A 27863-nucleotide genomic window follows, 5' to 3' on the forward strand; every position below is an offset into this window, starting at 1 on the left:
TTATTAGTGTTTGTAAGTGAATTTTGACTTTTAAGTCATTTTCTGAAGGGGAGTTTGTATGGGGGATAGGGTCAAATGAAGCCCGATCATTACAAAAATCGGTAGTGTCATTTAAAGTTCTATAAAACTAAGTTTTGTCGACTTTTGTTAACATAATAAATCATTTAAATTAATTATAAGCCAAAAGGCCATATTTGGGGGGTACGGTTGTATGGGGGCTAGTTGAAATAATGGACCGATTTTAACCATTTTCAATATGCTTCGTCCTTGGGCAAAAAGAAGCGTGTGTGCCAAATTTCATCCACTTATCTTGATTTGCGGTCTGTACCTTGCGCACAAGGTTTACATGGACAGCCAGCCAGCCAGCCGGACGGACGGACATAGCTTAATGATTCTAAGCCGATTGGTATACTTTAAGGTGGGTATAGGGCGAATATTTTTGTATGTTACAAACATCAGCACAAACCCAATATACCCAATATAAACGAAATAAAAATTATATCAATTCATTTTAGGGCACACAAAATGTTTTGATAACTCTTATAAAAGAGTCTTTTCTGAGCCCCATTTCTAATCAGTTTCGATTCGTTATTGACGAGAGGTAGATTTTATTTTTGTTTATCGTAAAAAAAAAAATTAAAAAGCACTTGGAAAAATTATTTTGTTTTAACAAAAAATGCAAATCATATTTTTTTGTCGTGTACGTGAAATGTTGTATGAATGTGTTGGTTTTTTGCAACAAAAAATCATAAATAAAACAAGTAAGATATTACAGTCGGGCGAGGCCGACCAAATAATACCCTACACTTACATACGAAAAAAATGTGATTTAGTTTTCATAATAAACATTAAGTTGAATTGTACATTGCCTCAGATATACTAAAGCCATTAACTGTTTATTAAAACTGTGGATATTTAAGTAAAATTTTGATGGGGGCTCTTTAGAGGGGCTTGGGTCAAATGAGGCTCTATTATAATAAAGTTCATCAGGGTCATCAAGACTAGTATAGAACTTGGTTTTGCAGCTTTTTGTCGAGATACGAGTATATTAAACATAATTATGAACTTAAAAGCCCTATTTGGCGGGTTCAGTTCTATGGGACCTAGGTGAAATAATGGACCAATGTTAACTATTTTCAATAGGATTTGTCTACAGTACCATTAGACCATGTGCCAAATTTTATTGAATTATCTTCAAAATTGCGATCTGTAGTTTGATTACAAGGTTTACAAGCTCTATTCGGGGGTTCAGTTGTATCGGGGCTAGGTGAAAAAATAGACCGATGTTAATCATGTTCAATAGTCTTCGTCTACGGTATAATAGAAGATTATGTGCTAGGGAGCTAGGTGAAAAAATAGACCGATGTTAATCAAGTTCAATAGGCTTCGTCTACGGTATAATATATCAAGTGCCAAATTTCATTGAATTATCTCCAAAATTGCGACCTGTAGTTTGATTCTAATGTTTACAAGCCCTATTCGAGGGTACAGTTGTATGGGGGCTAAATGAAATAATGGACCGATCTTAACTATTTTCAATAGGGTTCGTCCCTGGGACAATAGAAGAAAATGATTCTGAGCCGATTGGTATACCAATATTATTGTGCGTTACAAACATCAGCACAAACCCAATATACCCCCCCCAATATACTCCTGCAGTAGATAGTGCCTTTAGTTTTTTTATCAATAAAATGTATATTTTTGTCTGAGGAGCCCATGCAATACAATATAAAAAAAATAAAATCGCTTTTGAATGAGAAACTGATGTATACTTGTTAAAATGATAAATAATATTACCATATATTTCTGGAAAAGATATGGAGTATTATGCAGTTATTAAAAACCAGCTTAAAAATTTTGATTCAAAAAAATGATTCTAGTAGTTAATTTAATTAAATGATATTTATATGTTATTATATTATTTTTAGAACTAGTTCTAGAACAGAACCAATTCAGATTCTTAAATAACAACCTTGGAACTAGTGGTGCCGCTATATTACGTTCCTCCAAATATTGTTGTGGTTATTAAATACTTCAAAATTCTTTTCAGTGAAATAGTTTTTTGAAACTACTTATACATTGTAGTAGGAGCTACTTCAATGTAACGCACACTAGTTCCGAAATAACTTCACAACAATTCATTCAATTTTATATTTCTGCAGTTCAAGATTTTAAAGAGATCGATCTCTGATGTTAGCATTTTGCTTTCTTTATGAGAATATGGCAACATGTTAAAACTTATGGAGCAATATTTTGTTTCATGTTTCAAAACACTTTTCTTAAATTTTTTCTGAAAATTAAAATCTCTTAGATTTATGTTCTTAAAACCGTTTTAGTAAAACCAAAGTTTGCATTACAATTCACATTAAAATTCAAAAAGTTTAATTTAAAGTATTATGTACCTGTACTTTGTCCTGAGGCAAAAATTGGCAAAGATTATTTATTTGAATATTGTATCTCGATACAATTTCTAGAAAATTCTTCTTAGACATCGCTTGTCCGTTTATAAAAAACTGGGACTTGTTATTTATATCGAAAGACCGTTGAAACGTTGTAGTCTTGGTATCAACACTGTCATCATTATCGAATACTTCAACAGAAACTGTTGCCGATTCGCAACCATTTTTAACGTAGTCACCAATAGAATTAGATCGAGCAAGTAATATCGGTTCACCTCCCAAGCTAAGGACAATAGCTGATACTAATGTAGATTTCCCTGTCCCATTTGGACCAATAATAACATTAAGATATTCCGAAGGGTTAAATACGCATTTGCTATATGTACTGAAAATAAATTAAGTTTTAATTACTTCTTCAAAATAATTCTGCTACATTATTATTTACACAAAGTTTTTGCAGCATACAGTTTTAATTTTTCCAATTCTTGACATTTTTTCAAAATATATTTGCACTGTTATTTCTTTTTTTAATTCTTGTGGAATTCGCACGTCAGACTGTTTTTAAACCATGTCAAGATATTAAATAGAAATCCGCCTTTTTTGTTTTGTTTATTTGAACAGAGCCCTGCGCCGACAAATATTAACGGCGGCGGCGAGGGACACCAAATATGTCGGCGGCGGCTTAAAATCGACTGTAAGCCGGCTCAGTTTTCAACTACGTTTAGTTTTTAAATTTTCTACAATTCGAAAGAATCCGAAAGATCAGAAAGTGGGATTTTGGATGCAAATATATTGTTTATAAAAACAAAACAGAGTAAGTACAAAAGTTGTGTGTAAAATATGCAGGGTCGGATAATAAATTCTTAAAAATTAAAAACAAATCTTTTCTCCAAGTTTTACGATAAACGGCCTATATTTGACCCTTTCCTCCATATAAAATTCCCTTCAGAAAATGACTTAAAGGTCAAAATTCACTTACAAACACTAATAACACTTTTAAATTCTACATAAATAATATTGAAGAAGACTTAACTCCCCCTACCAACATTTTTAAGGATAGGGCCATATATTGCCCTACTCCCTTTTGAGCCCTCTTGTAAAAAATCTCTTTTTTTGCCAAAAAAGTAAAAATATTCCGAAATAAAGTTAAAAAACAAAACAAATGCTTTATTTTTTTAAATAATCCCCATTTTTAACATACATACTGACTGGTGTAGGGTATCATATGGTCAGCTATACATTCATACTTCTTTTTTTTTATTAAAACAAAATTAATTTCGAAAATATTATTGACATTTTATTCCATAATTACGAACTGTGCTTATCCCTCATAATTCATTTCTTACATTCTCATTTATACTTTTTCTAAAAAACTCTTACATCATGAGTTTATCGTTGAGCAAAATCGTTGTAAACTAGTGTAATTAACGTAAAATGCTGGCCCAAAAAGAATGTGGGGGTACGTAAAACATGAAAGTTTTGTATAACGTCTTAAATCTTTGCGATCACCAACTTCATATAAGCTTTTAATAAAAGTCCGAGCTCTTCGCAGTATGAAACTTTAAGAATCTGTTTGTCGGAAATAGTGGGATTTTATTCCAACTGGCAATATTTTGCGATTTTCGTGAAAACTGACATTTTGTTATAAAGGGTTATTTTCTTTAAATATTCCAAAATTTAGCAAATATCGTTAAATATTGGAGAATAAAAATTTAAATTTGGATAGTAATTTATAACTATAATATTGCTTAATTTAATTAATAACTCAAATTTATATTTTCGATAAATTTGAAATATATCTAACGGTTTAAAATAATAACTCCATATTTTCAATATCTGTTAAACTTAAATATCTTAACTATGTAAATTGGCATACTTTTTTGTCATAACACTTAAAGTTTAAGCAAAATAGTATTTCTATTACACCATCTAGAACACTATAAAAATATTTTTTTACACATTTTAAGTTTTGACCAAAAAAGTGCTCATCTGAATCATAGTGCACTGTTAAACACGGATTCAAAAAACCTTTTAACCCTCCGTCATGCGCATGTATCTGGCCAGATATTTTACGAATTTAACTGTGATTTTAATAATTTTCTAATTTGGTTAGGGGTTTGAGTCTCCAGGTACCCTGTACAAATATTGTTAGATATCGTAATATTGTTACTAAAATGGCATATTTTTCATATAAATGTACTGAAATACATAGTGTATCTCGCCAGATACATGCGCTACGTACTTGACTTTCGGAACATGTGCATGACGGAGGGTTAAATAATAAATGTTAAAAAATTAAAATATATCTAAAAAGGAGCTTTTTTGTAACATGTCACGAATACTCAAAATATTTTGGGAACCATTATAAAATAAAATATTGTTTTTTTAAGTTGGGTGAATTTTCCTTCTAAGACCTCGTCCACACTAGGAAACTTTTGTTAAAAACTTCTTAATTCTCTTTTGAAGTTTCCTTAATTTCCACATATAGAAACTTTTGTTTCAGAAACTACGTGTTTATTGCATTGATTTATTGTTGTACGAATGAAAAGAATAACAAAACAAAACAATTTACGAGAATGGGAAACTCCGTACCGCGAGAGAGATGAATGATATTATTAAGAAAGGAAGAAAATTTATTATAAAAATATTAAAATTTGTAGGAAATACATAGTCATTTTACTATTAAATATAGAGTTTTTCTTAATCGGTTAATCGATAGAAATTATTCGGTTTATTCGTTATTTGAAATTTGACAATTTTAATTTACTCGAACGATTAATCGTCAAAAAGTAATCGATTAAACGAACGACGATTAATCGTTTGAATACTCTAGTATGTACATATAAAAACAATCTTTTCTCTAAAAACTAAAAAATATTTTATCTTAGTGCTTTTTTCGAGAAATACGCGTTCTTCAATTTGGTGCTTTTTGGAAATTTTAAAGTTGACAACCTGATAACTTTTTATTTATTAAAAAAAAATACTCTCAAAAACACAGAAGAGAGCATCCTGCTGTGCACAGAAATTTCGTCTCGCTGTGCACAGCAAAACCATTTTTTTATATGTGCTGCGTCAAGTTAAAGTGGGCCTAGGGATACGCAGCAGCCTAGCTCCCATAAGAAATACACGTGTTTGTGTGATTGCGCACCAAAATCTGCTGATTCGCAGCAACTCTCTCTCATAGCAACTTGAAAGATGAGATGATAGCGAGTGACGATTTGTGAAAATATTTCTATGTGGTTTCAATAAATGTCATATTTTTTTCATATGTGATTTGACATTCTGGAAACTGAAAGACATGTGTATGTTATGCTCTAGTATAATTCCTCTCAGAGAGAGAAGAATTTATGTTTTATGTTATATTGCGCCATCTATGTTTCATTTAAAATGTCTGTAATTAAGTAATGGCACAAACCTGTATTTAAGCGCCACCTATAAGTCAAAACATAAAGCATAGTGTCATCTAAGTGTCATATATAATAAATATTTTAATTTTTTAAAAATGAACATTCTATTATACTAGAATTTATAAAAAAATGTTGTAGGATATAGAAAAATGTTGTAGGATATAGAATATGATATTAAACATTTATTATTTCATTACAATTCCAGTCTTTTTGAGCTTTTCAATGTTAAAAAATAATAAAAAAATTTATTTTTGGAGCATATATTTTAAATTTTAAGAGCATATTTTGAGTTTTTTACGGTATATTTAAAGCGCTTAAAACACTTTTTAGAGCATGTTTTCGGTTTCCCTGATTATAACTCATGATGTATTTTTTGCGTATTTTTATACATCCCATAAAAAAAGGGGGTATATTGATTTTGTCATTCCGATTGTAACACATCGAAATATTTGTCAAAGGCATAAATAAATATTTGTTATAGATAAGGTTTGATTGGTATTGAAAATGGGCAATATCGGTCCACGTTTTCGGATAACCCCCATACAAGCAGCCCCTCGAAAAACAACTTTAACAGTCATCACTTGTTTAAAAATACGAATATAGCGATGAGATTCGACATAAGTAAGATTCCACAGTGGGGCAGAATGGAAATTTTTTGGAAATAAATCTGGCATTTCTAAACGGCTGATCCGATCGGGATAAAATTTGGCGTGAGCGTAGCCAAGGAGTATTCGAGTTTAAGTTTTAAGCGCCACCTATAAGTCAAAACATAAAGCATAGTGTCATCTAAGTGTCATATATAATAAATATTTTAATTTTTAAAAATGAACATTCTATTATACTAGAATTTATTAAAAAAATGTTGTAGGATATAGAAAAATGTTGTAGGATATAGAATATGATATTAAACATTTATTATTTCATTACAATTCCAGTCTTTTTGAGCTTTTCAATGTTAAAAAATAATAAAAAAATTTATTTTTGGAGCATATATTTTAAATTTTAAGAGCATATTTTGAGTTTTTTACGGCATATTTAAAGCGCTTAAAACACTTTTTAGAGCATGTTTTCGGTTTCCCTGATTATAACTCATGATGTATTTTTTGCGTATTTTTATACATCCCATAAAAAAAGGGGGTATATTGATTTTGTCATTCCGATTGTAACACATCGAAATATTTGTCAAAGGCATAAATAATTATTTGTTATAGATAAGGTTTGATTGGTATTGAAAATGGGCAATATCGGTCCACGTTTTCGGATAACCCCCATACAAGCAGCCCCTCGAAAAACAACTTTAACAGTCATCACTTGTTTAAAAATACGAATATAGCGATGAGATTCGACATAAGTAAGATTCCACAGTGGGGCAGAATGGAAATTTTTTGGAAATAAATCTGGCATTTCTAAACGGCTGATCCGATCGGGATAAAATTTGGCGTGAGCGTAGCCAAGGAGTATTCGAGTTTAAGTTTTGAAGATGAACCCCGCAGATGCCCCAGGGACGGAGCCGTGGCGGCTCAATGTAGGGTACCTACGACATGTAAAATTTTTTCTCGTGCCATTTTTTTGTTTTTCACCCAAATACAAAGATTTATATATTTTCTGAAAGCCCTCGACGAGATCTTGAAAAAACATGCTTAGACATGAATCGAAATTATCATTACCTGTATATTTTTACCTACATGATCATAAACGAAACAGAACGAAATGATCTGTCGAAAAAATTTAGGTAAAAAATAGTTATAAATTTCTGAAAATTTAAGCATAATAGGACCTTTCAATTATAAGGATAAGCAAACAAATAGAAAATAGGTAAATATAAGATTTAAACATGTTCTGTCATATTTAATACTAAAATATAAAAAAGATGAAATTAAAGAACACATGTTTAAATGAACATATTTTTGAATGTAATTGAGATATTGGCTTGAAATTTTTTGTAAAGGGTCGAGAATTTCCATATCTAACTAAAAAAAGATATTAAGGGACAAATATGGACTAAATTGTTGTAGCTATCTGCGACCCTATTAAAATTTTGATATAAATCATAGTTTTAGAAATTTAACAAATATGTAATATATGACAAAATCTTTATTTATGAACAAAACTCAATGAAATCTTCAACGCTTGTTAAATTTGTCATTTCAAATAAGAAAATGCAAAAAAAATTGAAAAGGTCAAAGGGCATCCCGCAATTCCCAAAAATAGGAATGAAAATCCCAAAAATGGGATTTTTTACAATTTTGCCCATAGGGGGCAAAATACTTTTGGAGTAAATAGAAAACATATTGAGGTTTCCAAAACTGCTTTCAGTTTTATGATCCCAGCTTTGGGATTTTAGAACATGTCGCCCAAAGTTGAAGTTTTCAAAAAATAGGACAAGTTTTTTACGCCAAAGCGTTCTGCGTAAAGATACCTTTTAGAAAACTGTTATATGTTCTTAAAGAAAATTTTATTTTATTAATAAAAGAGTTAAGACACATTTTGGGCAAAAAAACGGCAAAAATCTAAAATTTTTGAATTTTTAAATTAAAAAACGTATATTTTTGGATCTGTAAATGATATTGATGTTGAAATATTGATATTGAAATTTTTTGTATATTATTGGAAATTTTATTGTCTAACTAACAAGAAAAAATTGAATCCATTTGATCCAAAATTACGCCCGGTATTCAAAAAAAGGCGGACCAAGGTATGGTAAATTTTGTATCACTAAATTTTTAAATGCCTATAACTCGGATATTATAAGAGACAAGTAGTATGTTTTTTCAAGATCTCGTCGAGCGCTTTTAGAAAATATAAAAATCTTTGTATTTGGGTGAAAAACAAAAAAATGGCACGAGTTTAAAAATTTTACATGTCGTAGGTACCCTACTTTAAGCAGCCACAGCTCCGTCCCTGGGGCATCTGCGGCGTTCATCTTCAAAACTTAAGCTCGAATACTCCTTGGCTACGCTCACGCCAAATTTTATCCCGATCGGATCAGCCGTTTAGAAATGCCAGATTTATTTCCAAAAAATTTAAATTCTGCCCCACTGTGCAACAGTAAAGTATTAGTACGTATTCTCTAAAATTTTACAAATCGCATGTTTCACCTTTTTATTCACTTATCTGTTGTCCATAAATCCCCATGAGATCTTTTAAAAATTTAATATTAGTTTAACAAAGTTTCAAAAAAACTGAAATTGGAGATTTGAAACGGCCGTTGAAAAAATCAAACTTTTTTTGACCATAGCTGACATCATATACGGACATAAACTATTATTCGAGTAATTATTAATATTTTTAATATTTTAATATTTATGTGCTGTGAGATAACTTTAAAAGTTTTCAAGCAATTTTTGTGTTTTATATCTTTCTGAAATGATTATTCTGTAACATTGCTATTATTTTATAATAATGTTCAAAATTTATTACTAAATGGCCAAATTTGAACAAAAACTGAAAAAAAATTATATTTTCCCCTTGTAAATGCACTTGGAAACTCTATAGCCGTTGCGGCACCTGTTAACGTTATTCTATCAGCATAATTTTTTGCATGACATAGTTTAACAAACCATAGAACAATTCCAAAATTCGCAACTTCGTTTTTAGGGAGCACTCATATTTGTGTCACATTTTATCATTTTATTTTGATAATGCGTTTAAGTGATTTTTTGATATGTACATAAAACATATTCATGTTGAATATGTGATTTTTGGAAGTGGACTTTATATGGGAGGTATGATCAATTATAGTCCTATCAGGGAAAAATTTCGTAGAGATATTCATATATACAGGAAACATATTTGTGTCGAATTTTATCGAGATAGTTTTATTTGACAATTATATTTGTGAGTTTAAGTGATTTTCGGAAGAGGTTCTTATATGGGAGCTATGACCAATAATGGAACGATCCGCAAACAATTGGTAGAATGTTTTGTATGTACACAAAACATATTCACCTTGAATTTTACACAATAGCTTTATTTGTCGGGGAAATATGTGCGTTTAGGGTAATTGTGGTCCGACTGATATTTACGTTGGTAGTATGATTTCTGTTCATAATATATTTGCATGTACATAATTTTATGTTGATACCGATATATCTGAGGGAGTTATGACGACAAACTAATTTCCCGGAATACACACCTTTGTATAGGGGCTATGGGAAATATTGCATCAATTGTCATGAATTTGAACGTACATGATCTACGACAAAGAAATAATGAGTGACAAAATTCATCGAAATATATTTGGTAGTTTCTGAGAAAACTACATAAGAATTGGGGGAAAAACATAATTTACTCATAACTTTTTAAGTCGTGAACCATTTTCACTGATTTTCAATATCCAACATTACCGAATAGTAGATAATGTTTTGAGTGAATTTTGTAAATTTCTACTTTTTCGTTTTAACATGAGCGTGTTTTACACAGGCTGACAGACGGACGCACGGACATAGCTAAATTGACTCAGAATTTCATAAGGATCAAGAATACATTAACTTTGTTGGGTCTCCGATGAATATTTCTTGGTGTTACACACGCAATGTCAAAGTTATATATACCGTCTATCACCACTGTTGGCGGTGGAGAGTTTAAAAATTACAAATAATTATATATGGTTAAAGTTATTTTACAGTAATATTCCTGTAGATAGAAGCTACTAGGCCTATTATGAATAATAAATTCCCGGGGAATTATTGTTCATAATTGGACTGTATATTTCGTAAATTTTGTGTTTATATCACTGTTTGGTAATAAGCGATCGGACCCATTGAATCTGCCAGGAGCTAATGTCATGCATGATTTAACGGACCTATCCGGGGCTGACATCCGAAGGATATAAAAATGGTTAGAAGTGTATTAGTACGACTACCGCTTTCTCTTATCAGGTATCACAAAAACATGCATTAGTATAATTTAGTTTTCCTAGTAATAACCAGGGCAAGAATTTCCATGCAATAAAAAATTAAAAATATGCACTATAAAAAGGGAAAATATACACTAAAAATGTTAAAAATATGCACCAAAAAATATTTCTTTGTGATGGTACATATTAATAGATATTTATACCCTACACCACTATAGTGAGGAGGGTATTATACATTTGTGCTGATGTTTGTAACATACAAAAATATTGGTCCAATACCCACCTTAAAGTATACCGATCGATTCAGAATCATTTTTTGAGTCTATTAAGACATGTCCGTCCGTCTGTCCGGCTGCTGGCTGTCCATGTAAACCTTGTGCGCAAGGTACAGGCCGCAATTTTCAAGATAATTTGATGAAATTTGGACCAAGCACAGGGACAAAGCCTATTGAAAATGGTTGAAATAGGTCCATTATTTCACCTAGCCCCCATACAACCGTATCTCCCGATTTGAATATTCTATTATCTCTCTAAAAATTGGCACAAATAAGTTTTATATAAGTATAAATGACACTGCAGGTTTTCGTAAGGATCGGTCCTTATTTGACCCTAGCCCCCATACAAACCCCCTTCAAAAAATGTCTTAAACGTCTAAAATGGACTTGTAAACATTTGTATCGCAATGAAACTCAACAAAACTAACTGTTATTTAAAAATATATCCTTTTTCCAAATTTCCCAAGGATCGGTCCATATTTGACCTATATAAAGCCTCATTTAGAAATTTTAGTTTTTTATCAATAAATTGCTTAAATATTTTGGAATAATATTCAACATAAAAGTTTCTTTAAAAAAGTAAAAATTTTAAAAATATACTAATGGTGTAGGGTATTATATGGTCGGCCATGCCCGTCTATACTTTACTACTTGTTAGATCTTAAGTTTTTGACAACAAATATACTGCTTTATGTACCTTAATACTTTATGTGCTATAATAATTCTAATAAAATTTGGTGAATGAATGTATTTTTGGATAAATTATATTACTTCTGAATTTTTAGTAATCGTTTGCTAATGATTTAAGTGAATTATGTAAGAACAAAATTTCATCAAGTTATCTTTTTATATGGACATACAGATGGACAGGCTCAGAAATTGATACTGAACCGATATATTAAGGTCCAATATTTTGGACAATTTACAATTAGCAGCACAAACTCAAAATACCTTCCGCGCAATTGTGGTTTTAAAAATTAAATATTACATGTATTTGCATAGATATCGTATAAAAATGATGGTAATGAGCAAAATATATGCAATTTAAAGCAAAATATGCAATTTATGCATTTATATTTATTTTATTATTTATATTTTGTAGCAAATTCTTTGATTCGAAATGAAAACTAGTTACATGCATTTGCATAGAAATCCTTGCCCTGGTAATAACTAATAATCCAGACATCCTTATATAAATTTTAATGGTTTTAGTTGTTGTTTTTATAAATTTAGTTCCCATTTTTTATTCTAAATTTCTATTTCTTGAGCATGACTAGTAGTGAATTTGGAATTGTTAAGGACATTTTTATACCCTACACCACTTTAGTGGGGAGGGTATTATGCGTTTGTGCTGAAGTTTGTAACACCCAAAAATATTGGTCCCCACCTTAAAGTATACCAATAGCCCCAGGATCACTTTCTGAGTCGATTTAGCTATGCCCGTCTGTCCGTCCATCTGTCTGTCTGTGAGTCCATTTCAAAAAGTACCAAAAAGTCCCATTTTATAGGTTATCGTCTAATCCGAGCTATATACAGTTAATCCCAAAAATAAGTATACAGAAATACTGACAATTGGTAGCACATTTATTTATTAAAAACAATTATAATAATTATTATTCACTACTTTTTTTTCTAGAAATTTTTGTTATTTTAGTTCTCATTTAAGGTGTAGTTAAATAGGTGCAAAATTTACGTCACAAAAGTAAGTATACATTTCAATATATTTTTGGTTTAATAATATTGACAAAATTTATGAAAATTTTAACTGTTTGAATAAAATTACTTTATAATAAAATATTTTGTGCACAATAACTTGGAAAAAGTCCACTTTTAGATCAGAAATTTTTAAATTTGTGCCGATTGGCTCCGGAAATAAAATTATAAAAAAACGATCCGAAATGGATTGCAATTATTGTAAAAAATAATTACTTTAAAAATTAAAATATCGTCTTCTAATGTATCATAATGAACAAGCAAGGGATATTCTTGAATACCCGATCCAAACCTCCGGGGGTTTAAATAGAAAGGTGGACTTAAATATGAAAAAACTGCTTCTTTAAGTAATATTTAGGTCAATTACCAAAACTTAAAATATTTCGGAATTAAAAGTGGATTTTGTCCAAGTTATTGTGTAAAAATATTTTATTATAAAGTAATTATCAATGAATAAATAAGAAGTGAAACGCTGTCAAAAAACCTAAGTCTACTGTCAGTCGGTACCTAACTATAAGAATGTATTACTAGAATTCTCAAGCCTACATAGTTGCAAAACATCGGATTTAAAAATTAAAAAAAAATATTTCATTTGAATTTATATTTTAGAAGATGTCTTTAAATATTTTGCAAAATAATTTATCTATAAACATTATATATGAACGTATCTTTGCTTTTTAATCTGCAATATTGAAATAATAATTAAGTTAGTTGAAATATTTTTTTCTTGTACCATACGAAAATTTACAACATTGTTCTTTTTTCGTTTTAATTTCAACAACAAAAATTAAATGTCAAAAAAATAAAAAATATTTTTTTTTCGTTTGTAAAAAATTAAATCTTTTCGGGCTATTAAATATATTTAAAGAGTGCAAAAAAATAAAAAATATAACGTTAAGTGATAAAAAATATTTTCAAGTTCTATAAGCCACGAATTTTTGCGACAAAGTTTTGAAGTTTGGAGAGAGAGTAAGTTTCTTACATATGTTTTGGAGTTACACAGAACTCGTCTGTGAGAAGAGCGTAATATTGTTGTTGTAAAAAAATGACAGCGTTTCACTTCTTAGTGTTCAGTGGTAATTATATTCAAACAGGTAAAATTTTCATAAATTTTGTTAATATCATGAAACCAAATATATATTGAAATAATCTGTATAGGTACTTACTTTTTTAAATGAGAACTCAAATAACAAAAATAAAACCAATTATAAGTATTTCTGTATACTTATTTTTGTGATTAACTGTACTTAGGTTTCTGTCTTTAGGTTGAATAAGTATTATAGAAAATTCAAAACGTACCTTTTGTAGAACAAAAAGGTACATTTTATGGGTTCTAACTTACTTAATTTCATGTTTCTAGCCCATAATAACACACTAGTGCTGCTCCCACTCTGCTGCTATTGCTCTGCTTTATAATCAAGCCTACAATATCAAAATTTACATATGGTTATGTATTTTGTTTTTCAATTTCCGTCTGAGCTTGAATAAAAAATCTAACTTTTTGATGAAATTTTCAGAGGTTGTCTCGGATTTTTTCTCATATATATCCTTTATTTATGAACCTATTAGGCTGGTTTTAAATAGCATTCTATTCGATCGTATTTCCGATTCGGATCCTGCAGATATCTGGGGGCTTCTAACACACAGACAGACGGATATGGCTTAATCGACTCCGCTATTTATAAGGATCCAGAATATATAAGTATATACTTTATAGGGTCGAAAAATTATATTATATAAATTATGTATATTACATTAAAACAGAATGACAAACTTAAACATATATACCCTCTGTCGAAGGTGAAGGTATAAAAAGTACAATTGTATGCTGTTGTAGTATTTTGCTGTTAAATACTTAAACAAACAGTTACATTAAATTCAATTAAAGATAAACAGTTAAAGATTGACAGGTTCATTGGTTTATTTGTAGTTCATTTATTGGCCGTTTAATTGTACATATTGTATATTGTATTCATTTAATTCCTTTTATTCTCATTTCTATTGTTGTCATTATTATTCGATTCGATTGTTTTTCCTTTTCTCTATTGTACTCGTCTCTTCGCTATTGAATAATGTATGTATGTGTGTTGTGTACGTTAGTTGGATTAATCTTTTCAACGATGTTCATTTCTTGGCCATGTGTGCATTATTTGCAGATAGAATAATATGCGGATTATGCACTTGAATGAATAAACATGTTAAATACGAGTATTTACAATTGTGAACGTCATGGGAATATGCATGTCTTTTATTAAAGTATGTATATGATGATGAATGAATGCCAAATTCACTTTGCAACAGTGAGTGACCTTTTCAATTGGTGTGGTGGATTATTTTTTATCATTGCAAATCGTGTTATTGGTTAGAGAACAATAGGTACTAAGAAAATAGTAGTACCAACCAATAGACCTATGGGATAATAAACATGTGCTTATACAAATTTGGAAAGAATTGCATTAAGAATATCAAAAAATACATGCAATTGTATAATAATTTTTTATTCTCTACGTAAGTACTTATGTGAACAATTTATTAAGATATTGTACGTATCGAATATTATACAATTGCTAACAAAAATAACACAAATTTTGTTTTTTCTTCTTTTAAGTACTTGTCTATCTATTTTCAAAAATATTCTTATTGATTTAACATATCCACACATATGTATGTATGCTATTTCCAGTGATGAGAATATTTGTCTGGGATTTCCGTATCCTTAAATATGCCGCAAGGTACGCAATTTTATTCAGTTAAGAAGGTATACTTTTTAAATTATGTATGTATTCCAAAATCATATATTGATTTTGTACCTGTAGGGTGGAAAATGTGTTTTTTAACACAAATTGTATAAATATATTATTTCGTGCTTTGATTTTGATTATAAACGATTAAATACATAAGAAATGGTAGTTTCTTCTTCGTTTTGATATATTTTAGAGATAATCGTAAATTATTTAGGTATATAATGGATCAACATAAGAAATACATATTGAGGGACTATATTCAATAGTCTCTATCTGTCATTTTCATGAAAATAAGATTTTGATTGCAAAATATCCAGAAAACTATCCCGCAGCAGTGACATAAATTTGAAAAGAAAAACATATTTTTTGGCAATTTTATAGCAATTTTTAAATTTCTCTATCTTAAAAAAAAATTCTGAATGCAAAACTCTCTATCTTCTATCCAAAAATTGCATCAAACTCTATTATTTTGAATAATTTTCTGTTGCAAAATAAGTGTTTTTTAATAATTTGGACATGCTAAACACGAATCCGCAAAAAAATATTTGAAATTGGTTTAATAGTTTTTGAGATATTGGGCAATATGATACAAATTTGATTAATTTTATTGCGTATTTAACCATATGTATTGATTTTGGACCAAAACTTTATAATTCGTTGCTTTTTCAACAATTTGGTTCATATTGCTTCTTTAAATTGCGAAAATATAATATTTATTGATATTAAATCAAATAAAAAATTTATATTTCTGTAAGAAAATGTTTATAGAAAAAAAGCTCTATTTGATATAAATTTGTGAATAATTTTGCAAATAATGCAAAATTTTAAATTCTTTTTATATAAGGATTTAGAATATGGTCGTAAAAATATATTGTAGAAGAAAAAACTCTAAAATCTTCACGAACTAGCGAAATAAGCAGTTTTTATGCTCTCCTGAAAACTTGTGTTATTTTAGATAGAGACTATTGAATATAGTCCCTCGATATACTAAAATTTTTATTTGGTTCTAACCCTAGTCGATATTAGAAGTTTATTAAAGAAATATTGATATTTGCATTTGTGTAGAATGCATTCCAAATAGAAAAATAATGTTAATGTAGCATTGAGTATGAGAATAGACTAGTAAACATACAAATTAACTGCAAAGTTAGTTTTAAATACATTTGTAACTAGTTATTTTTCACTTTTCATGTGTTCTTACCTAATTCCGAATCTACATACTTAATTTCATGTTCCTAGGTTCAATATAATATTATGTTCAAAAAGTACCCTTTAAAAAACGAAAAAGTACCAAAAAGTTCCTTTTTATGGGTTCTCGCCTAATTCAGACTCTACATACTTAATTTCATGTTTCTATGTTTAATATTATATAAAATTTAAAAAGTACCTTTGACAGAACGAAAAAGTTCCAAAAATATCCTTTTATGTGTTTTTACCTAATTCCGAATCTACATAGTTAATTTCATGTTTCTAGTTTCAATTTTATATAATATTCAAAATGTACCTTTTGAAAAACAAAAAAGTAAAAAAAAAGTTCCCTTTTTATGGGCTCTCATCTAATTCAGACTCTACATATTTAATTTCATGTTTCTAAGTTCAATATTTAAAAAGTACCCTTTGAAAAACAAAAAAGTACCAAAATTTTACATTTTTGAGTTCTTACCTAAATCCGACTTTACACATTTAATTTCATGTTTCTAGGTTCAATATTATAGAAAATTCAAAAAGAACCCTTTAAAAACGATAAAGTACCAAAAAGTTTTATTTTATGTTTTTTGCATCTGAATAAAAAATCTAAATTTTTGATGAAATTTTCCGAGGTTGTCTCAGATTTTTGCTCATATCTCCGTTATTTATGGATCGATTTTGCTGATTTTAAATAGCGATCTTTCCGAAATCATGTCTAACAGAACTATTGAAGATTCGGATCTCGCCGGGGTCCTCTAAAAACTGATTTTAACAGACAGACGGACAGGCAGGCATACAGACGGACATGGCATAATAGACTCCGCTATATACAATGCACTCGCGGTAACGTGAACACCCCCTAAAGTGAACAAGATGTTTTTTACATTGACTACTCTGTAACGTGAACAAACACAGAAAGCTCTATAACGTGAACAATTTTTTTCACAGTATATGTTTTCTAAGCATGTAGACAACATTAAAATACATTCATTAAATTCGAATTTTAAAATTTTGGGAATCCCCTTATATAAATGAGTGTATATCCCCTAAATTATTTTTTTTTGTATGGCAAAGAAATTTGAAGTTAGCTTCTTATGAGAAGTGAATCAGTCGGCATGTGTGTAAAAAAATTTAAATGTTTGCAATTAAAAGAAAAGGCAGACATTTTTAGATAGTTTTCAAAAAGGAACAAGTGTGACTAAGTAGTTTAGCAAAAAAAGTATAATGTCGCTAAGTCAACAATATGCAGTATTAAAAAGGAAAAATTTTATTAAAATGGATTTTAATAAAATTTTAGTTTTATATTTTAATGATATAAATAATAATAAAAGAATATCACGCTCAAGCGTGTAATATACAGATTTATAAATTAAAATGTGATATTTTTTTCATTAAATTTGACAATCGCTAACGTGAACAATTTCGCTAACATGAACTCCCTTGGTTTTAATTAGTTCACGTTACCGCGAGTGCACTGTATATGGATTATCATTCCGTTTGTAATTTCTATAAAGTATATATACTTTATAGAAATTACAAACTACAAACGGAATGATAATCTTAAATAACCCTTCTCACGTAAAGGGTATAAAACACTCAAAAAATGCTTCCTTCTCTTTTATTTATGTAAAATTTTATATTTCAATATTATAGAAAATTACAAAAAAGTGCTAAAAATTTTTTTCGGTTGAATTGAAGAATGCAAAAGTACCACATTTAATAATTTTTTACCAGTAAAGACATAATATTTAAGCGCTGCTCAATCCTTTAGAAGTGTCTAACTTGGTCTCAAGGTTTCGGCTTTTTGAACATTTTGTCGGTCTGTGTAATTGATTTACAAGTATTAGAAGCGAGTGTTTATCTTCTATATATATATAAAAGAGTAGCGTTACTGACTGACTGATTCATCATCGCACAGCCCAAACGGTTATGTAAATCCACTAAGGAGGGATTTTTGGAAATTTGAACATTTACTGGTAAAAAGGGGAAAACGGGCAAAACAGGTTTTCTTAATTATCTTACACAATATTAGTGATACAAGAAACATTTTAAATGCTCCTGTATCTACTCTTAAAGCACATTAAGAAAACGTTTTCTGTTTATTGAATTATTCCTATTAAATTACGGACTAACTCTGTAATTTTTATTATAATAAATTTTTTCTTATATCACTGGGGAAAAAGTACAAAAAAGGGGAAAAACGGGAAATTTAATTTTATTCAAACTCATTGAGCCGATTTTTATAAAATTTCTAAAAGTAGTTTATTTACTCACACAAAATAAGCTGTTCGTATATTATTTTGGAATTCGAGTGCTAAGGCTTATATAAAACCAAATTCCAGTAAATTGTTTGATACTTTTTGAAAGCACTATTTTTCCGGAACAAATGAATGCAAATTTGAATCGTTTGAGTTTTATCTGTGATATATAGATTTAAATACGAACATTTTGTAAACTTAATTCTCGAAAAAGTATATTTCTAAGCAAAATGGGGAAAAATTGTACTTTTTTAAATTCTAAAATATTCAACCTAGAAACATACATGGTCTTGACTGAATAATATTATGTAAGTGGGGACTATTTGGTACTTTTCTATTCTTCAAAATGGTACGTTTTTATAATGGTTAACCGGAACACACACAGTTATTAAAGGAGAATTTATTGAGAGAGATTTTTGTACTTTTTCGTTTTTCTGATGGTTCTGTTTAATATTTTTACGTTATTAAACAGAGATATTAAAAATAAAATTTAAAATGTAGGGACCTTAGTATAAAACTAAAACATTAAAAAAATTAATGAATTTTAATTTTCTATAAAAGTAAACAAAATTTTGTATGTATTTTATGTAAGTTAGGGTAGCGAAGCACAGGGTATGCTAGTTATCAATAAATCGCTTACAAAAGTGTTATTAAATAAAAATCCGACTTAGGGTTTCATTTGTTAAACTTGAACTCTGGACAAACTTTTATATATACAAAATTTAGTATGGGATTAACAAAATGTTCTTCACTTGTTCGCCGTACAAGATTAGTCCAAGTTTTTGGTCTTTATTACACCAAATTTCTATTTTAAAGAAACTTTGATTCCCTTATCCTTAATTTCTTCTTATTGTTTTTGAAACTATACATTAAATAATCCTTTGTGGAAAGTTCTAATAAAAAGAACATTACTTTCCCCATTTCGCCTAGGAATACAGTTGTTCGAAAATAAATTCACAAAAAATTCCTTGTTTGAATCTATATATCACAGATATAATTCATACGATTCAAATATGCATTCTTTTGTTCCGGAAAAATTGTGCATTCAAAAAGTATCAAACAATTTACCCGAATTCGATCCTATAGTGTCCTTAGTACCCTTCTTCCAAAATAATATACCAATAGCTTATTTTGTGTGAGTAAATACTATTTTTCGTTGTGTTCTTTTTTGGTTCTTTTTTCCGCAAAGAAATGCTTAAAAGGTTTCCGCGAAAATACCTGGATAATAAGACATGCAACATATTTTTTTATAACACAAAACTATTTGTTATTTTTTACACGTATTTATTGCATTTAACGAACCGAAATATTGTTATTTTTCGCAAACTAAAATTTGAAATTAAAATGGAAAAAATTGAGTTATAAATTTTTTTATTGAAAATGAAAAAATTGGTTTATTTATTGAATTTAAATTAAAAAAAGTACATAATAATATTAATAATAATAGTTTAAGCTTAGTATACTCCCTTTATCATGGGACTTGAATACAAAATCAAATTTTTATAATAACTAGTTTTAGAGTTGTTCGATTCTTACTTTATCTATTTAATAATTTTAGATTTTTTCGTAATATGGAGTTAATAATGCTTATTGAATAAAATTGTTTGAATGTATTAGATCGGAAGTAAACAAAACCGGATTCTGGAACTGCTACATTGGAACGATGAAATCATTTATATCAATATTTCTATTGGTACATCAATTTAGAAAACAACTTCTTAAAACCATTAGAAAAATATCTCGAATTTATCGAAAGCAAATTTCAAATATTATTATGTTTATTTTCCAAATATTATTATACTATTTCCCAAAATTTATGTTAATTTCAAAAATATGAATGATAAATCGCTCTAAAAAGAAGTTATATACATATGTTATCTATAGCTTCTCTAGAAGTATTTTTGAGGATAGCAAAGTCGAACTAAAGGATTAGATCCATTAAACGAGTGTATTGACACATTAATTTTTAGTTGTGAATATTTTTGAAATATAATTAAATTATTTTTGTTTTCAATTTTTTATTAGTTTAAAAATATTAAATATAAATTAATCATTCGCTTCTGTATATCTTAAGCTCTTTAAATGCAAACTGATATTTCTACAGATGACCAGTTAAAATTAATTTTTATGTTGCACATAATTATTTAATTTTTAAACATAAAAACTATGTCAAAATTTTAAAATAAAATTTAAAATATTATAGTGTAGATAACAAATGTAATAGAACTTACTGAAAATAAGGATGGAAAGATTCAAAATCGTATGAATTTTTAATTTTTTTTTTTTTGCAAAAATATAAAAACGATTGGAATTGTTCGTTTTATTATTATTTAAACAGAAACAAACTTCAAATAAAATCAGAAGCGAAATGAAAATTTACGATTTTATTGACAAAAATTAAAACGCAGTATATACAAAAAAATGTTCAAATATTAAAGGTAAAAAGTCTAATTTATTAATTTGTATATAGCTATTATCAACTATCATAATTGATAGGTTTCACTATTAAACAAAATGTTTATTTACTACAAATAAATCGCTTTGATACAAACAAACTTTTAAATTTAAATTGTTTATTGCTTTTCCTGCAAAAAAAATGTTAGATATGACGATATATAACTTAATTCGTTAAAATAATGTAACGAACGTATTTTTGTATCATACACACACAAGTATTCGAAAAATACAAAATAATATATTAAAAAAAAACAACATGGCGATAAACTGTCAAAATGAGTTACGAATGTGTAAAAAACTAGTTTATTGGCTTTTGTCATTTAGAGGTCGAATTAAGTAATTCAACTGCTCGTGTGAACTATGTATTATTCTTGAGTGATAGATAAAGCCCATAAAGGAAATTGTATAATGTTAAAAAAAGTATGAATGTATAGTCGGGCATGGCCGACCAAATGATACCTTTGCGTTGATCATAAATTTAGGTCATAAATCTGGCGTTTTAATACTGCAGTTTTAAAACATTTCTTTACACCACATGACAGTAATTTTTCTTTTGACTTCAATAAAGGAAAAAAATTATTCGGCAATTTTGGGCCTCTAAATTTTAATATATAATTGGATATATCTCGATTATTTATTAACCGATATGGTCGATATGGGTATCATGAGAAAGTTCTTTGAAAGCTTCCCATTAAAATATGTCAGTATATCTCGACTACTTATTAATTGTATAGATATACATATATATTTATATGTACATATATAAAAACTTTCGAGGCCTTTAAAATCTGGAGCGGAGAATTTGTTTACATCGCTGTGGTCAGAAGAAAATGACTACCAGGTAGTAAAAAAAACTTTTAAAATCTGCTGAATTAGAGCACTTGATGAGTTCCCAAAACATATCATTTTATATTAGATATGAATTGAGTTTCAATCATTTGAAAACATTTGACTTAAAGTCAAATATTTAACAAAATTTAAATTTCATCAGCTCAAACGCATTATATCTCCCTATACTATTTAAAAATATTTTGGTCATTTTTTCTAGGATCAATAGGAGAAAAGTTGCACTCATGTATGACCAAAATGTCTAAATTAGACCCACACTAACTCAAAATTAATTTTTTAAGCTTTTTTAATATATTAATACTTTATTCTTTTTTTTTAAATTAAGGCTACAAAACATACATTATACTAAAGTATTTCTATTAAATTTCAAATATACATTTGGATTTGGTAACGATTTATAACTTAATTCGTTAAAAAAATGTAACAAACGTATTTTAATATCATACACACACACACACAAATATTTCAAAAAAATATACAATAATGAATGATAAAAGGTAAACATGGCGATGACTTGAAAGTCAAAGTCTGTATAAAAAAATATTGCTGTACAAAGTCCATGATTTTAAGCTAGCCCTATAACCAATATTTCATCGTTTGCCAATGTTCCGATAAGTTTCATTAATGGTCATGTTTGTCTATTGTTTATGAATACCAACAGGAAAGCAAAAGCTACATTTTTCAATATAAAACTGACAATTTATATTCTGTTATACCTGCCTATATACTTATTTAACAGAACCGAATTATTATGTTGCTGTTGCCGAATTAAGGATAGTTGTTGTAACCGACCAAATTCGATTGAAACCCAATTCAATTACCGCAAGGAATCTGATTTCTTTGTGTATAGAAAATGTTTGTTGGTAAAACAAAAACCTTATATTGTATTCATATTCATTATAGTCCGCTCTTCTGAAACTCAGTTTACTGGATTAAATTCCTGAAAAAATCATTCCCTAGATATTTGGTTCCAATTTTTGGCAAAAAAAGTTTTCCAGAGATTCACTGTCCTCGCTACATGCTCTAAATTCGTCTGAATTCTAACCTCTGACTTGCTGATTTTTTTGAGAGTTTGAAGAAAAAGGCTTCGGATTAATATCTACAATTTGGTTACAGTACTTTAAGTTTTTTTTATATAAGTTATAGTCACATTACTAATGTATTCAATTTTATTTCTTTTAAAAGTCTCGCTGAATTCATTTCATACAAAAAGTTTAATTTATAATCCATTTTTGGTTTAAGAACTCTTCACATATATATATATATATATATATATATATATATATATATATAAAGAAAAAAAACTCTACTTTTATTAAGCCAATGTGTCATAGTTGGACTAATTATTGTTTCTTGGCATTTAGTTGATCCAGTTAGGGAGCAGCAGCCGAAATAAACTGTTTTAAGGACTGGATAAGAGTGTCAGTGTGCCCGTTATTAAAGGTCCCTTCAATGACACCTATGTAGTGGAAAACTTCATACACTAACTTTTTATCGATCGTCCTTTTACATAAACATGCTGCTTATATTTGAGGCTGTCTGATATACAGCTTTTAATAATAAAGTATAAAGTTTTCTATTGCATCATGCCATTTAACTAATGTATATCTTAAGTATCCAGTGAAAATTTTTAACAGATGTACTTAAACCAATCTCGCCTATATTTACAAATGTGCCTAGAAAATAACGTCTGGTCCTGAAGCTTAATAGGGTACACAGCTCTTGATTACTTCAACCTATTACAATTTTTTTTTTATCAAATCCAATGTTTTAGGAAGTGTCGGAGAATCGAAGGTCTGATACATGAATATGTTGCTACGACCTTGCTTCAGCTCCGTTTCATCCTATGCTGCCAATCTTGTTAAGAGGAGAAAACACTGATCGAGATCCTGTGTCAGCTGCACTTTTCCAATTTAAGAAAGTGCCACTGTTCCATTTTCTGCCGAGTCAGTGGAAAACTTCTCGCTTTTAGGGTTTGAGTAGTGACTGATGATGCTGTGGGCACAGTCTTATGTATTTTAGTGCTCCCATCTGGGATTGTTTTAACAGTACTTTAAATCGGCACCTTCCTAATTTTGGAAAAAAAAACTGGTGCATTTTTTCTGTCGAGTTAGTGGTAATCTACTCGCTTTTAGTAATCGACTCCCCAGCGTTACGCTGTAGGCTGTATTCTTGTTAGGGCTTTTTGTAATAGTCTTGTAGCAAAATACAATAAAAGTACATCATAATAAAATAACTAAAATCTCTGTACCAAATTTATACACTCATATAACACCTCTTGCAGAAAATCAGTTTATTGTCGTAAAATCGTTCAAAAATAATAGTTCAAATGAACACAAAAAATACTTTTTGAAACTATTAAACTTCGAAGATCCAAGACCATATATGCTGTGGTGGTGCATACAAAAAATTTAGCATAGCTAAATAAAACAGTCTTACTTTTTTATTCTCCATTTTTTTGGTTTGAAATAAATCCAATCCAATGTTTGTCAATAAGACCAAAGAGGAACGAAATATTAGTCTTAATTTAATGAAGATACTCAACCTTGGGTTCATCTAGATACATGATAAACTGTCTTGATTTATAACTTGTACTTAGGTACTCAACAACTTACTTTTCAGTGATATAAAAAATAAGAAAAAACAATCACAAAATATGACATTTTTTGGATAAAGATTAAATTATTAAATACTCTTATTGGAAAAATGTACGAGTTGCAATAAACAACCAAACTTTTCAATTTGTACTCAGTAATTTAAACAACAAAAATTAATTTAAATAATGTTTATTTAAAACTAATTGGGGGTGTAATAGCGCAATTAAGCGGTCGGTTTGGTTACAACTTTAAAGCGTTTCATCCTTTTGAGAGTTGCATCAATTCAAAAAATAAAAACCCATTTCACAAATAACAAACTCATTTTGGTTAATTTTATTCGGGGTGCTAACAGGCAATGAATATATCATTCAGTCAAGCAAGTGTTTACAAACATCCCCTTGATAAAAAATAAACCTATAATTACATGTCATGTATGTATGTCAGGGTAATAATGGACAACAAGCCATCTACGTACGTAAAACATATATATTTTTTAAAATCGTATTTGTAAAAATAAATAAGAATGAACTTTAAAATATTACAATTACTTTATGTAAAGGATTCAACAGGATTTATGGAAAGCAAGTAGGCTATTTATGTATTTGCACACAACCTCACAAACGTTAAAAACAAGTATGTTGTCAAGTGTCGAGAATTTTGACAGATGGTTTCTCTTCAATTTTATTTCTTTCATCTAACAATTTGTTATTTTCTGCCGATAAGTGTTTTGCGTGTAATCCTCATCCTAAAATAAAGGTATAGGATTGTAAATTTAAATATTATAAGAAAGGGATGCTCTTTGAACATTATTATTGTAATAATTGTTCAAATAAATTGACATATAATGTTAATTGTTAAAAGACTGTCAAAATATTTTGTTAAATCCGTTAATAACTAAAGCAATTCTATTTCAATTGTAACTCGAGTACAAGTATAAATACTGAATTTACAAAATACATTTTTCATATAATTCATCATATTATTCCAACGACTGATGTGTAGATAGTAATTAACGTTGATGTGGAACATATTTGAAGTAAGGTTATGTACAGAGCTCTTGAGAACACTCCGGTATTTCTAAAAAATTTTATTATATTTGCTAGTGATACATTTTTGTACATGAAAGATGCTTGTTCCAGGATATATCATTCTGCACTCGTGTAGAGCGGAATATTCATATAAAAGGTGTTGTACTGATTATTCTTTCTATAAACAAATATAACGAGGTTTGTTCCGAGATATTACATTTTGCGCTCTTGTAGAGCGGTATAGTCATATAAAAGGTGTTGCATTATTTTTAATACCAAACATTTTGGGTAAATTTCATTGATTTCAGTTGCTTCTTTTTCACTTGTACAAAGAATATATACTTTCTTGGGTCTCAGATAAACACTCCTCTATGTTACACATGGAATAACAATCATATGAGAATGTAAATTTATAAACTATTGATAGTGCTGGAGGGAATATTAAGTTTAGAAAATTAAATTATTAACATATGTACATTAGAGTGTTCCAAGCTTGTATGATGGAAAAAATGTTTCCGACAGGCCGTCCCCCTCTCGAATTGTTCTATGGCTTGTAAAACAACATGCAAAAAATTAGACTAATAGAATAACGCTTTCCCTTGTAAATGCACTTGCAATGGCTCTGAAGTTTGCATGTGCATTTACAAGGGCAAAAAATTTACTTTTTTTAGTTTTTGCTCAAATTTGGCAATTTAGTAATAAATTTTGAATTTTATTGTAAAGGAATCGCAATGTGCACAGAACAAGCATTTCAGAAAGATATAGTTAGTTAGTTAGTTTGAAAAGAGGATGTACATATATACATCAAATCCGAAGAAATGCACGTAATCTGCTATCGGGAATCGAACCCACCTCCGGTCTACCAGATCAGAACTCTAACCATTAACCTACCGGAGGCCAACAGAAAGATATAAAACACAAAAAAAAAGTTGGAAATTTTTAAAGTTATTGCATATTCTCCAGGCCATAACCGTGTCACACAACCAGTGTTGCAACTTTGATTATTATTAACCAAAATTGGTTATTTTTATTTTGCATGTGTACATGTGAATTATTTTTTCGTTTTAGTTATTTTTTGCATACAATTGAACTAAATTCTGTATGCTTTTATTCTAAAAATAGAATTAAAAAAACTTCTTTCATCTCTAGTTTTAAATCAATTATGTAAATATACATATAGTCCCTGTTTTGAATTTTGGTAATATGTGGAGGCTCGCCGGATGGGGTGGTTTTTGCCGACACTACCACTTTTCCTGGGTACAAAAATTCTATAAAATACCAGCATTACGTTTAAGTTGACAGAAAAACGGAAATATTTAAATTGAAAGGGACCTGAAGTGAGCAATACATTTACAAGACGAATACACCAAACACTTACCTAAATTTTTCCTTTACAGGCCAAGAATAATCATTATTGGCGGATGGAGTAGCCAATACGTTATTTCTCTCCCAGAGGCCTAAACCTACAACCGTAGCAAGCTAATCCTCCCAGTTGCCCCTAACTATCCCTACCCACTCACAATAATTTCACCCCAATCACTTACCTTATAAACTTAGAAGGTCTCCATATTGGTGATCTGGACTATCGGGTCATTACATAACATTCATTTTGAAGAAGAGTAGCGAAGGTTTTCAGTCTGTCCGTTATCTGTCCTCGTTCGGTATTTCGGTAAGTAGAAAATATGAAAACTTAAAAAAAACAACTTTTAAATAATTTATATTTTATTATAGTTTCTTTTTTATTTATGTTTTGTATTCATCAATTTATACCTAAATATATATATTTGAAGTCTAAACTATCTGTTTTTTTTAACTTTTTTTCTTTTTATAGAAATTATGCTAATGTTAGTGCTAATCTGCCGAAGAAGTCCTCCGTTGAGTGAAGCTGGCGAAATTAGTTAGTGGTGTTGGCTTAAGTCAATTTGGATTTTATTTAGTTTTAAGTTTTCTTTTATTTAGCTTTAAAGTCTACTTTAATGTAGTTTTAAATTTACTTTAATTTAGTTTTAAGATTTAAAATTTTGTTCCAATTTTTTTCTTTAACAATAAAATTAAACAGTTCAACAATTATTATTATTACTTAGACGATG

At 29.0% G+C, this 27863-nt stretch overlaps 1 protein-coding gene and 1 long non-coding RNA gene across 3 annotated transcripts in view; one reads left to right on the forward strand and one right to left on the reverse strand.

Annotated features, from left to right (window-relative positions):
- LOC111679081 (structural maintenance of chromosomes protein 5) overlaps nt 1–3000 on the reverse strand; it is a 28581-nt gene extending 25581 nt beyond the window's left edge. Inside the window, exons 1-2 of the mRNA XM_023440577.2 lie at nt 2845–3000; nt 2403–2784 (exon numbers count right to left, since the gene is read on the reverse strand). Of these exons, the coding sequence (XP_023296345.2) occupies nt 2403–2784; nt 2845–2891 (429 nt within the window). The 5' untranslated portion in view covers nt 2892–3000. The remainder of the gene's footprint in view (nt 1–2402; nt 2785–2844) is intronic.
- Nucleotides 679–27709, forward strand: LOC124420096. Of its 2 annotated transcripts, none has more exons than XR_006941027.1 (3): nt 679–761; nt 27171–27442; nt 27605–27709. It is a non-coding gene; the product is annotated as an uncharacterized LOC124420096 (long non-coding RNA). The 2 variants fall into 2 exon arrangements; XR_006941026.1 differs by lacking the exon at nt 679–761 and adding an exon at nt 26993–27110.
- Nucleotides 27710–27863: the final 154 nt, after the last annotated feature.

This window comes from Lucilia cuprina, chromosome 5 (assembly GCF_022045245.1).
Source record: "Lucilia cuprina isolate Lc7/37 chromosome 5, ASM2204524v1, whole genome shotgun sequence".
Classification (NCBI taxonomy): domain Eukaryota; kingdom Metazoa; phylum Arthropoda; class Insecta; order Diptera; family Calliphoridae; genus Lucilia; species Lucilia cuprina.